The 13,495-nt window shown below is 46.3% G+C and overlaps 2 protein-coding genes across 5 annotated transcripts in view; one reads left to right on the top strand and one right to left on the bottom strand.

Moving 5' to 3' along the window:
• The window catches only part of LOC144509385 (nuclear receptor coactivator 7-like), a 94,916-nt gene extending 91,212 nt beyond the window's left edge, over positions 1 to 3,704 (top strand). For all 4 annotated transcript variants that reach the window (XM_078238154.1, XM_078238156.1, XM_078238155.1 and 1 more), the window contains 2 exons: positions 928 to 1,001; positions 2,850 to 3,704. In XM_078238154.1, the coding sequence (XP_078094280.1) occupies positions 928 to 1,001; positions 2,850 to 2,985 (210 nt within the window). In that variant the 3' untranslated portion in view covers positions 2,986 to 3,704. The remainder of the gene's footprint in view (positions 1 to 927; positions 1,002 to 2,849) is intronic.
• A 274-nt stretch (positions 3,705 to 3,978) lies between these two features.
• The window catches only part of selenon (selenoprotein N), a 35,818-nt gene continuing 26,301 nt past the window's right edge, over positions 3,979 to 13,495 (bottom strand). The window contains exons 10-12 of the mRNA XM_078238153.1: positions 12,712 to 12,824; positions 10,955 to 11,056; positions 3,979 to 8,419 (exon numbers count right to left, since the gene is read on the bottom strand). Coding sequence (XP_078094279.1) covers positions 8,249 to 8,419; positions 10,955 to 11,056; positions 12,712 to 12,824 — 386 coding nt within the window. The 3' untranslated portion in view covers positions 3,979 to 8,248. The remainder of the gene's footprint in view (positions 8,420 to 10,954; positions 11,057 to 12,711; positions 12,825 to 13,495) is intronic.

The raw sequence follows: 13,495 nt of genomic DNA, 5'->3' as shown, positions 1-13,495 counted from the left end.
GAATCCATCTCATCAGATCACCCTGTATCCCATGTACATTAACCTTCTTAATAAGTCTGCCATGTGGGACTTTGTCAAAGGCTTTGCTGAAATCCATGTAAACTAAATCAACCGCACTACCCTGGTTACATGCTCAAAAAAATTCAATCAAATTTGTTAAGCATGATCTCCCTCCGACAAAACGGGCAGAACGGTGGCACAGTGGTTAGCACTGCTGCCTCACAGCGCCAGGGACCCAGGTTCGATTCCCGGCATGGGTCACTGTGCGCAGTTTACACATTTTCCGTGTCCGCATGGATGGAATTGTTGTCGTGCAGGCTCGATGGGCTGATTGGCCTCCTTCTGTAGAGATTGTAGGATTCTATGAGATTGACCTTCAATTGCTGAAGGGTTGGCAATATAAAGTTACAGTTTATTTATTAGTCACAAGTAAGGCTTACATTAACATTGCAATGAAGTTACTGTGAAATTCCCCAAGTCGCCACAGTCCGGCGCCTGTTTGGATCAATGCACCCTAACCAGCACGCCTTTCAGACTATGGGAGGAAACCGGAGCACCCGGAGGAAACCCATGCAGACTCCCCACAAACAGTGACCCAAGCCAGGAATTGAACCTGGGTCCCTGGCGTTGTGAGGCAGCAGTGCTAACCACTGTGCCACCCGCATTTGAACACCTTTGTTTGATCTTGGAGCCCCCGTTCCTCAAATCTGGCCTCCCATCTCTCGTGGTGTAATTAATCTTCCACAAGCTGCCAACACCTTGATATCCTTCCTAAAGTAACGCAGAGAGACTCTACTCTCGTTTCAAATGCACTCTTTTGCATTGTGTGTATCCTAATTGGAGAACCTAGGATCATTATTCGTATTTAAGTTTGTCTGGATTTGGCTTCCTTCCAAATGAAAGGTTTTGTTGTTTTTTTTTGATCAGATCTTCCGATGGAGTGGCGCAAATTCTTTCTTCATAAAAGGAAGTTCAGACTCGCTTGCGATAGGAGGAGGAAGGTATCTTTTTTCATCAAAAGATCTCTGCATTTGCCTTGCTGCTGAGGGTGGGAGTAACTTTTGCGGAAGTTTCAATAACTGTCTGGAGTTTGGGGTGGGGGACATTTCCCATTCGAACACCAAGAACTTCTGTATCTAGATTTAAACTTTTTTTTTGTTCATCCAGACAGCAAAAACCTGTTACAGGGACATTTTCCACATGACTGAAAACATCTATTCTCTCAAAGATGTTAACTTCTGAAATTAGTGCACTTAAAAACCAATTCAACATTTTTGAGGTGCAGAAGGAGGCCATTTGGCCCATCGAGTCTGCACTAACCCTCAAAGAGCATTTTACCGGGTCCCTGTTGCTGTGAGGCAGCAGTGCTAACCACTGTGCCACCCTAAAGCATTGATTTTTTTGGAGTAACCTCTGGGGTGGGGGAGGGGGGGGGATGTAGTTTAAAATCTTTTGGCCTAAATTCAGAACTTTTGCAAATGAATTGTAATCTTATTGCGTAGGTCACTTGTGGCTCGATTTAAAAAATACTGGTCCCTGCTTGTCTTTTACCAACCTCTTCCATTTGAACCCAAAGGAGTGAAGTATTGTCTCAGCAAATATCCCTATTGCTTTCTTTCGAAAGTACAGCACTTTCTCAATTCTGAATGTTGTCTTCTGCTGAACCTCCTTGTGCAGTAATTTCTGTGATCCTGTTCAGAGCACCACTAGAATGGAACATCTGGAAAGGGGTGGCTCTAAGCCTTCATTTCCATTCATATCCCTTTTTTCACCCACCCCTTCCCAGCCAAAAAAACACACATCTAACTACTGGCTGTATTTAACCAACTAAACACCAAAGGAATGAACCGATTTCAAATAAAATTCTCTCCCTAAACACTCTTGCATATTTAATGATGTAAATATATATGCCTTTTTATTGTGTTGACCCTACTCCATTTATTTAAATCTTTTTTGCTGTTAGTTTCCCATCCCTGATCAATCTGCTAATCTGGTGCTAAATTACCAAGACAAAGGACAGTATAGCACAGGCCCTTCGGCCCTCCAAGCCTGCGCCGATCATGATGCCTGCCTAAACTAAAACCGTGTGCACTTACAGAATCTCTATCCTTCCATTCCCATCCTATTCATGTATTTGTCTAGATGCCCCTTAAATGCCACAATCGTACCTGCTCCCACCACCTCCCCAGGCAGCGCATTCCAGACATTCACCACCCTCTTTTTAAAAAAAAAACTTATCTCGTACATCTCCTCTAAACTTTTCCCCACGCACCTTAAACCTATGTCCACTAGTACTTGACTTTTCTACCCTTGGGGAAAAGCTTCTGACTCTCCACTCATAATCTTGTAAACCTCTATCAGGTCACCCCTCAACCTCCGTCGTTCCAGTGAGAACAAACCAAGTTTCTCCAACCTCTCTTCATAGCGAATACCCTCCAGACCAGGCAACATCTTGGTAAACCTCTCCTGTACCCTCTCCAAAGCATCCACATCTTTCTGGTAGTGTGGCGATCGGAATTGTACACAATTTTCCAAATGAAGCCTAACAGCTGCAGCATGAATGCCAATTTTTAAACTCAATGCCCCGACCGATGAAGGCAAGCATGCTGTTTGCCTTGACTACCTTATCCACCTGCGTTGCCACTTTCAGTGATCGGTGGACATGTACACCCAGATCTCTCTGCCTGTCAATACTCCTAAGACATGCTGGAACAGAGACTTATTTCTAGCCGGGTAACTCGTCCTGATGTATTTCTGCACTTGGCTGAGGAACCTTTTTTTAAAAAAAAATGTTGGTTATCCCTCTGATCAACGATATAATAAAAAAAATTCTTGTCTCTTCTGTTAAGTGGACATTTTGGTTTGTGGTTGGATGAAGATCTCAATCACGGAAGAAGCAACCCCTGCGAGACATTCAACAATATTGTTCTATCCAAAAATGAAGATTTCAAGGTGCAGGATCTTGAAGTTTGGACATTCCGATAACTGTACAGTGATGCCCAGTGTCTGTTTGCACATTTTTGAAAATATCACTGATAAATGCATGTGAATTCTGAGTTCATTCAGATTTTAAAGGTTCACAACATGTCTGCAACTGGGCCTGATTTAATTTAGCAAGACGTGTGCATGAGCAGTAACTGAGTGTCAAACAGGAACAACTGCAGTAGCTCAGGGCTTCCTTTAAATGTATTTTTCAGAGTCACTTTGATGTTTATGCACTGCCAAATGAGGTTGTAGTCTAAAATAAGTGTTCATGAATCATTATCCTGCCTGATGCAACACCGTCACATCCTGTCGTCTGCTTGTGTGCATTCTGATGTCACCCAAGGAAAGTAGGTGGAAAGCAAGCTTACCCACTGTTTGCGTCTGGCTTGTCATTGTGCACCTAATGCATCGGTCTCATCACCAGTCTCTAGCAACAAGAAGCTTTCTTGATCTATCCCAGTCTGCTGTATACAGTGGGGTGTGATTGCACGGCCTTAAATTTCATGCTGCTAAACTGGGAACTGGAATGTATTGAGGATCATTAAATATTTGTGTATATATGCAGCGAAGCTATTAGCTTAAGTTCATAGTTCTTGCTGTTATGAAAAACAATGTCATTGCTTTTAGTGGCATCTAAAATGTGTCACTTTTTAACTTTCTGAATCATGGATACTCCTGAATAAATCAGAAAAAATAAACTTCTGGCATTCTTAAAAGTACTGTGACTGTGTCCACGTTAATGGAGTTGTCCTGAGCACAGCTGGTGAAGGGTTGGGATAGGGAAGACCGCGGGCGTTTCCACCATTTTAAAATGCTGGCATTTGAGTTTGTTTCCAACATGCTGCAGTCTGAAGTTTTGTTTTATTGAAATCCATAAAAGAAACAATTCTTGCACCACAGGTGGAAGTACTTATTTTTAATTAATGTGACAAATGAAAAACCAGTCAGATCTTCATCCACGGAACAAAATGACATTGTATCTGAAAGAAGAGGTGGTTCTATTTCTACCAATTTTAATAGTTGTATGAAGTCGCTCACAATTGTCTTGTGATCCGGCTATTGCTTCAACTTGATGCAGGGCAGGGAGCCCAAAAGACTAAAATTAATTGGAAAAACTTGATTGGTAGAAACGTGCAAGACACTTCAACATAATTTAAAATTCACTGATTGTCAGAATTGTGATAGTTGCCAGCAAAACAACCAGCATCTAATCTGTAGGCAGTGGAGGTGAGGAACTTTACACAATGACAAGTTCCTCTGGATACTCCTGAGCTGGCAGGGAAAACACAACAGCCCAGAGACACAGCTTATATCCTTCACACTTGGTGCAGCCAACTGGTCATGACTGAACTGTTCTTTAACATGGTCAATACCTGCCCACTTTGGCACATGTAAGTGCTGAGGTGGAACTAGGCTATTGCATGAATAGCAGCAGATACAAATTAGAAATCTATTTCCATCACCAAGCCAATCTGTTTTGAGACTTCGGTATGCTTTCAACTCTCTCTTTCTTAGTGTTACAAGTAGGCTTGCATTAACACTGCAATGAAGCTAGTCGCCACACTCTGACACCTGTTCGGGTACACTGAGGGAGAATTTAGCATAGATTTTGAGCTTTGGGAGGAAACCGGAGCACCTGGTGGAAACCCACGCAGACACAGGGAGAACATGTGGACTCTGCACAGACAGTGACCCAACCTGGGAATTGAACCCAGGTCCCTGGTGCTGTGAGGCAGCAGTGCTAACCACTGTGCCACCCATGAGTTCCGAACTGACTTCATAATTTCCTCCACTTGGGGCTATTTAATGCAAACTGATTGGGGGTGGGGGGAGAGAGAAATGGACATGGTGTATTGGAAATGGAGGCTGTGAATTCAGTAGGGGTGGGTGGAGACTATTATTTCTGAACTGTGAAACCGCATGTATCATCAGGCTTAACCCAGTCCTTTCCCAGGCTTTGGGGTTGAGCCTTCACAAAATGCAGCTCTTTAGAAAATAAAAAGTACCCCTCACCACAGCTCATTCATTCCCCACAAAGGACTAGATTTTTCCCACAGCACGTTGTGTTGCCACGAGCATAGAAAAAGTGCTGATTTGGAAAATCCAGGCTATAAAAATGGAAAGATCAGGTATAAAAAGTCAAAGCTACATACATGTTAATCTGATTCCTTACTAAAGATATTACAGAGTTTATAGAGTTTTAAATACAGAAATAATCCATAACACTTTGCATAGTTGCAGCATGAGGTTGGTCAGATTTTAGCTGCAAGTTATTTGGTGCACATACCAGTGGCAACCAGCAGGCCACCTCCAATGGCTTGATGCATTTGCCTTATTAAACTAGTTCTTCAAGAGAAAAGACAAACCACAATTTTTGTATTTGTTCGCAGTTATTCAACCGGTGCCAGACCAGTGATGTCTCCCTGTCTCTCTCTCCTGCTTTCACACCCCGCTTCAGCAGCTAGGTGTGCCAGGACCTGGCGTTTGTACAGAACCGCATGCTTGCATTACTAAAGCACAAACTTTCATCCCTGTGGCAGGATTCACCTTGCATTTTACAGCAGATTGGGACAAAAGGTGCTGACAGACGTTAGCACCCAAAATGCCGACGGGACTGAGAGCCAATCACCCTTTTTACAAACATAATATCAAGCATGAAGTAAAATGTCTCTGCAATACAATCTACCAGCACAGAGCGAATGGAAACGGTTAATGATTCATTCAATGGTAGATGAGGTTTCTTAAAAAAAACATGTTTTGGGATGTGGTCCACAGGTAATTTTGATGTGGAGATGCCAGTGTTGGACTGGGGTGGGCACGGTAAGAAGTCTAGACTCGAGTTGCAAATGCAGTCACCTTGGCATAGATGGCTTTTGGATTTATGGTTCTGAAAGCTCTTTCCCCACTGGAGCTTTTCTCACCACTCGTATCAGGGGTAGGCGAACTCAAAGAACCTTAATCTTTCTGTCTAGCAATTCCTATGTTCCTAAGGTGTTGACTTTATAAGACTTATTTCAGGAAGCGGGGATGTTTTGGGAGGGTGGAGGAGGTTGGAGGTTGCTAATCCTTACCATTTGGGGGCCGTTCAACACAAACCATTCATAAACAGCTCAGGACACTATTCGGTTCATCAAGATTGAGGCAGCGTTGCGAGAGAGCTCTTCGGTTAGTCACATTCCCTCACTCGTCCCCATAACCCTGCTCACTTTACAAATAATTTCCTCTTGAAAGTCATTGTTGAACCTGCTTCCACTAGCTTTCCAGGCAGTGCAAATTCCAGACCATAAAGATTCCGTGTTAAAAATACTAATTTCGCCTCTGGTTCATAGAACACTACATGCAGGAGGAAGCCATTCAGCCCATTGAGTCTGCGCCAACCACAATCCCACCCAGGCCTTGTCCCCATAATCCCATGCATTTACCCTAGCTAGTCCCCCTGACACTAAGGGGCAATTTAGCATGATCAATCCACCTAACCCGCACATCTTTGGATTGTGGGAGGAAACCGGAGCACCTGGAGGAAACCCATGCAGACACGGAGAGAATGTGCAAACTCCTCACAGACAGCGACCCAAGCTGGGAATCGAACCAGGGTCCCTGGCGCTGTGAGGCAGCAGTGCTAACCACTGCGCCACCGTGCCACCAGTAATTATCGTACAAGTGTCCCCTGGTTACACCCTCCTGCTTGTGGAAACAGCTTCTTATTTACCCTTTCAAGATTAAGACAAAGGGGTTTTTTGTTAATTCACGCAAGAGTTTCAAAGATCAAAACTCCAAAGCTTTGAGGCAGCAAATTAACATTCTGCAACTGGGAGGCCCTGTTACTTATCCACACACCGAGCTGAACCAGCTCCCGAGACTAAAAGGTTGTGTCTCTGCAGTTTTTCACGTGGGTGTGCAGGATTTCGAATACACACAGGAACCCTCTCCCACCCCCACTGGAGTTAATTTAACAGCTTATCACAGGAAATGGATTGCTGAAAAACGTTTCTGGCCTTGGGGTGGGGGAGGGGTGACGGCTCCAGGGAAAAGACCCTCCCCAAAATCTCCGATTCACTCCAGCAAACTCATCCTTATTTCTAAATATTCCCCCAGACCTTTTTTGTTTGCTTTGGGAAAAACTTGATATCGAGACTGGCAGTTTTCTCACAAGGACAGGGATTCGGAAGAGGTGGGTAGAGATGTTCGAAAGTATCCTGGTAAAGATTTTAACCAGATGTTGCTATTTAGAGAATAGCAACCTATTCTCTAAATCCATGATTTGATCAGCTGAGAGGACGAATGTAAGATCATCATCGGAGATCATGAGGAACGATTTCTGATAGAGGGAGGTGGGGGTCATTCAGACCTGATAAGAAAACAGAATCGCTCACACTTTCCACAGGTAAAAGACATGGGGAATGGGGCTAAGCGGTGGCTCTTTACAGAGAGTCCAACAGTCTCTCTCCCAATTACGAACATCAGTTCACCATGTCGGAGTGTGCTGGACAACACTGAAAACTGGGAGAGAGGAAAACCCCTTAGAGAAAATGCTGGAAAATCTCAGCAGGTCTGGCAGTATCTGTAAGGGGAGAAAAAGAGCTGATGTTACAAGTCCAGACGACCCTTTGTCAAAGCTTTGTCAAATCTCATTTCTCCTCTGGTTCATAGAATCCTACAATGCAGAAGGAGGCCATTCGGCCCATCGAGTCTGCACCGACCACAATCCCACCCAGGCCCTATCCCCATAACTATGAGCTTTGACAAAGGGTCATCTGGACTCGAAACGTCAGCCCTTTTCTCTCCTTACAGATGCCACCAGACTTGCTGAGATTTTCCAGCATTTTCTCTTTTGGTTTCAGATTCCAGCATCCGCAGTAATTTGCTTTTATCCCGAAGAAAAACCTTTCTTTGCTAAGAATGATACATCCCCAAATCAAACACCAAAATCATATTGGATACAGCTCGAGAACATGGAACGGTCACCCTGACACTATCTAATGAAAGGGTTCTTGTCCAATGATTAATACGCATTCTTACTCAGGAGGATGAGGTGCCGTGGAGGAACATTTCAATGTGGACCCACCCCCCCCTCGCATCACAGACACGGTGCAGGTAAAACCCGGTCCTTGGGTTCCGACAAGCAGATGTCATCCTCAGTGAGACATTGGGAAACACTGTGCTCCCTGCGCGAGCAGCGAAACAGTTTTAGAACCACACAACACAAAATTGGGAGAGAAGCTGCAATGGAGGAGCAGATTCGTTCAGCCGGGATTCCCGCGAGTTAGGACGGAGTGAAACGTTTGGCCATTTCCAGCCCTTCCTTCAAAAACGTGACGTAGGCAGCAGCGGCGTGGTCCTGGAAATGATTCGAACTGGTGAAGAGACCCCCCTCCACCTCCTCAGGCTTCACTGAAGTGATATCCAGGAAGTGGTTGGCGTTGATGTGGTGAATCTGCCAATAATAATCACAGGTCATTATCCAAACACAGCCAATATTGGGAATCTGAGCAGAGAGAGCGAAGTTAGTGCCGGGGAATTACATGATGCATCGAATTTTATAGCACAGAAACAGGCCATTCAGCCCATCATACACTAGCACTTATTATCCACACTAGCCTCCTCCCACCCTAATTCATCACACCCCAGCAACATATCCTTCTATTTCTTTCTCCCTCGTGTACTTGCCCAAGCTTCACCTTAAATACACCTCACGTGGTACCCAGATTCACATTCTCACAACTCTCTGGGTGGCACGGTAGCACAGTGGTTAGCACTGCTGCTTCACAGCTCCAGGGTCCCGGGTTCGATTCCCGGCTCGGGTCACTGTCTGTGTGGAGTTTGCACATTCTCCTCGTGTCTGCGTGCGTTTCCTCCGGGTGCTCCGGTTTCCTCCCACAGTCCAAAGATGTGCGGGTTAGGTTGATTGGCCAGGTTAAAAATTGTCCCTTAGAGTCCAGGGATGCGTAGGTTAGAGGGATTAGCGGGTAAAATGTGTAGGGGTAGGGCCTGGGTGGGATTGTGGTCGGTGCAGACTCGATGGGCCGAATGGCCTCCTTCTGCACTGTAGGGTTTCTATGTTTCTATGAAGAAATTTCTCCAGACTTCCTTATTGTATTTATTAATGATTACCTTATATTTATGATATTTAAGGGCGACACAGTGGTTAGCACTGCTGCTTCACAGCGCCAGGGACCCGGATTCAATTCCGGCCTCAGGTGATTGTGTGGAGTTTGCACGTTCTCCCTGTGTCTGTGTGGGTTTCCTTCGGGTGCTTTGGTTTCCTCCCACACTCCAAACATTTGCGAATTAGGTGGATTGGGCATGTTAAAATTGCCCCTTTTGGTCAGTGGGGCTAGCAGCATAATTACAAAGGCGGCATGGTGACAGTGGTTAGCACTGCTGCCTCACAGCGCCAGGAACCTGGGTTCAATTCCGGCCTAGGGTCGCTGTCTGTGCGGAGTCTGCACATTCTCCCCGTGTCTGCATGGGTTTCCTTCGGGTGCTCTGGTTTCCTCTCTTTGGACAATGGGATTGGCCATGCTAAATTAACCCTAGGTTGGGTTGATTGGCCATGCTAAATTAACCCTAGTGTCAGAGGATTAGCAGGGTAAATATGTGGGATTACAGGAATAGGGCCTGGGTAGGATTGTGGTCAGTGCAGGCTCGATGGGCCGAATGGCCTCCTTCTGCACCGTAGGGGTTCTATGATTAACTTTGGACTCTCCCAAAAGTGGAAACACCCTCTTTACATCTATGCAATTGAATTATTTCATAACTATAAACTCCTGTATCTCAGTTTTCAGAAAATTTGTTTGCTCTCCTCTTGACCATTGTGAAAGAATTCTGTTAAATCCACCTGCTTAAGACCTGCCAGGGATGTTCCGCAGTTTGGAGGCACACACCTCCCTTTCCAGGAACTCTATGTCAGCATCAGGCACTCTGACATCAGATCGAACACAGCCAAGATGCAGAGTAAAGCTCCTTCTACTCCCTCCTGACTTGTGTCAGCTCCAATGGAAGAGCAGCCCCTATTGTCCAGCCTCACAACATGGGCACCGTGGCCCAGTGACTACAGGGCAGCAAAGCACAATGCATCAAGTCAACAACACCTTCAAGAACATTGAAGTGGAAAGGTATCAATAAGGGACAAATGCATAGTTTCAAGGATTTGATTTCTGAAAAGTGAGTTATTTGTCACAAGGCGCTTTCCAAAGCTATTCAAACCACAATAACAATATCACAACAGATTTTACTCTATTTCACCGAGGGATAATGGGATCACCACTCCAAGTGCAAACTGTTTAATGACCATTTTAAATACAAAGAACAAAGTACAGCACAGGAACAGGCCCTTCGGCCCTCCAGGCCTGTACTGACCATGATGTCCTAACTAAACTGAAAAAAACCTTCTGCCCTTACTCGGTCCGTATCCCTCTATTCCCTCCCTATTCATGCACCCATCCAGATGCCTCTTAAATGTTGCTAATGTTCCTGCTTCCACCACCTCCTCTGGCAGCGCGTTCCAGGCACCCACCACTCTCTGCGTGAAAAACTTCCCCCCGCACATCTCCCTTAAACTTTCCCCCTCTCACCTTGAACCCTTGTAATTGACACTTCCACCTGGGAAAAAGCCTCTGACTATCCACCCTGACTGTGCCTCTCATCATTTTGTAGACCCCCTATCCAGTCTCCCCTCAGTCTCCGTCTTTCCAGTGAAAACAATCCTAGTTTATTCAACCTCTCCGAATAGCCAACACCCTCGAGACCAGACAACATCCTGGTGAACCTTCTTTGCGCTCTCTCCAAAGCTTCCATGTCTTTCTGGTAGTGTGGCGACCAGAACCGAATGCAATACTCCAAATGCGGCCTAAACAAGGTTTTAGTTTTTTTTCAAAAATACTCTGCATAGGAAAGAATATAACGGAATTCTAGCTCTAAACGCGAAACAATAACCATTACTGCTTCATAAACAAACACCAGGACTTACCACCGTGCCATTTGGTAAAGCTATCATCATCTCAACAGGGAAGCTGTAGAGTTCTAAATGCAGGCTGGCTAACTTGGCGTTACCTTCATCTTCTTGGTTTCTCTGAGGAGGATAAAAATTTCCAAGTCCTCAAACCAGAAACACATTTACTTTCATTTGCAAGAAGGTCCATCACAACACACAGCATGTTCCCCAACCTCCGCCAAAAGAACACGTTTACCCAATTACAAGCTTCAAGAAGTGAGGAGGCTAATCTCCCTTCGGCAGCACTGGGCCGAGATCGAACTGAGCGTGTTAACGCACCTACACAAATAGGGGCGGTACAGTGGTCAGCGCTGCTGCCTCACAGCTCCAGGGACCCGGGTTCGATTCCCGGCTTGGGGTCACTGTCTGTGCGGAGCCTGCAAGTTCTCCCCGTGTCTGCGTGGGTTTCCTCCGGATGCTCCAGTTTCCTCCCACAGTCCAAAAGACGTGCTGGTTAGGGTGCATTGGCCGTGCTAAATTCTCCCTCAGCGTACCCGAACAGGTGCCGGAGTGTGGCGACGAGGGGATTTTCACAGTAACTTCATTGCAGTGTTAATATAAACCTACTTGTGACACTTAATAAATAAATAAATAACTTTCTCTGCTGTTTAAACAAAACCATTGTTCATAGAATCCCTACAGGGCAGAAGGAGGCCATTCGGCCCATCGACTCTTCACTGACCGCAATCCCACCCAGGCCCTATCCCCATAACCTCATGCATTTACCCTCGCTCGTCCCCATGACACTAAGGGACAATTTTAGCATGGCCAATCCACCTAACCTGCACATCTTTGATCTGTGGGAGGAAACCGGAGCACCCGGAGGAAACCCACGCAGACACAGGGAGAATGTGCAAACTCCACACAGACAGTGACCCAAGCTGGGAATTGAACCCAGGTCCCTGGCACTGAGAGGCAACACTGCTAACTGCTGTGCCGTCTAATGCATGCTTGATGATTGTCAAGCCTTTGTTCAAATTGTGGGCACTGGAATTCGATCTAAACACACCCAATGCGTGCGTTTTAATTGTGAGCCACATTATGATGCAGAGCAGGTCTTGTTGGGCAGCCCTGTGGCACAGCAGAATGTAGAAACCTGCGGCACCACGAAAGCGTCCACGTCCATCGTCCCCCACACGAGTCTGCAGCTCAATGGAGGGAGTGGGTGCGAGCGGAGACATGGAGCAGAAAACCCTGGCTTCTCCCTATAGAGAAAGGAATGGAATAGGGGAGAGGTGTCGACCTGGGCATCTCCATGGTATGGAGCAATGCTACTGGAGCAATCACTGCATGAGCACAGAATTAGGGTGGCACGGTGGCACAGTGGTTAGCGCTGCTGCCTCACAGCGCCAGGGACCCGGGTTCGATTCTGGCCTTGGGTCACTGTCTGTGTGGAGTTTGCACATTCTCCCCATGTCTGCGTGGGTTTCCTCCGGGTGCTCCGGTTTCCTCCCACAGTCCAAAGATGTGCGGGTTGGGTTGATTGGCCATGCTAAAATTGACCCTCATGTCAGCAGGATTAGCAGGGTAAATATGTGAGGTTACAGGAATAGGGTCTGGATGGGATTGTGGTCGGTACAGACTCGATGGGCCGAATGGCCTCCTTCTGCACTGTAGGGATTCTATGATTCATTTCAGCTCTACAGGTCCAGCCTGAACCCAGAGTTTACCCTGTTCTCTGTTGATTCACTGACTGTCATCATTTACTCCCGTCAAACCCCTTGATGATTTACCTGCAGATCCTCCAGTTCCTTGACCAGGGACCAGCTGTTGACGAAGCTCTCATTCAGCAGAGAGAGGACGGGCGAACTCTCGAGAACGCTTTCCCGCAGAGTCCGCCCTGACCCTGCACAAGCAGAAGGAGATAATGTTAATATGACCGCGAGCACCTGACAGTGCGTCAGAACGAGTATCGCACCTTGCACTGGAATCCGACCCCCACAGGATAGCAGAGCTGGGGCTGGCAGCTGAACTATTCCCGTATCACTGTGGCAAAGTCTGCCCATTCTCCCCACAGACACTGGGGAAAGCAGGGGGGGGGGGGGAGGAATACAGAGGATGATCCCAAAGATGTGCAGGTTCAATAGATTAGCCACAGTAAATGCATGGGGTCACGGGGATAGGGCGGGGTGGGTAGGCCTCAGTAAGATGCTCTATTGGAGAGTCAGTGCAGACTCGATGGGCCAAATGGCCTCCTTCTGCACTGTAGGGATTCTATGATTCTAACTGCGAGGTTACGTCAGATAGGAAAGAATGAAAAGTTAAAAGGGACAGAAGTTAAAAGTGAGGGGTGGGAGGTTTAGGGGGGGATTTGAGGGAAAGCTTTTTTACCCAGAGGGTGGTGAGGGTCTGGAATGCGCTGCCTAGGAGGGTGGTGGAGGCGGGATGCCTCACATCCTTTAAAAAGTACCTGGATGAGTACTCGGCACACCATAACATTCAAGGCTATGGGCCAAGTGCTGGCAAGTGGGATTAGGTGGGCAGGTCAGAATCTTAGAAGAATCTTAAAATCTTAGA

The sequence above is a fragment of the Mustelus asterias genome, chromosome 21, assembly GCF_964213995.1.
Source record: "Mustelus asterias chromosome 21, sMusAst1.hap1.1, whole genome shotgun sequence".
In the NCBI taxonomy this organism is placed as follows: domain Eukaryota; kingdom Metazoa; phylum Chordata; class Chondrichthyes; order Carcharhiniformes; family Triakidae; genus Mustelus; species Mustelus asterias.
The sequence above is the reverse complement of the archived record's forward strand: the minus strand, read 5'-3'. Positions and strand labels throughout refer to the sequence as shown.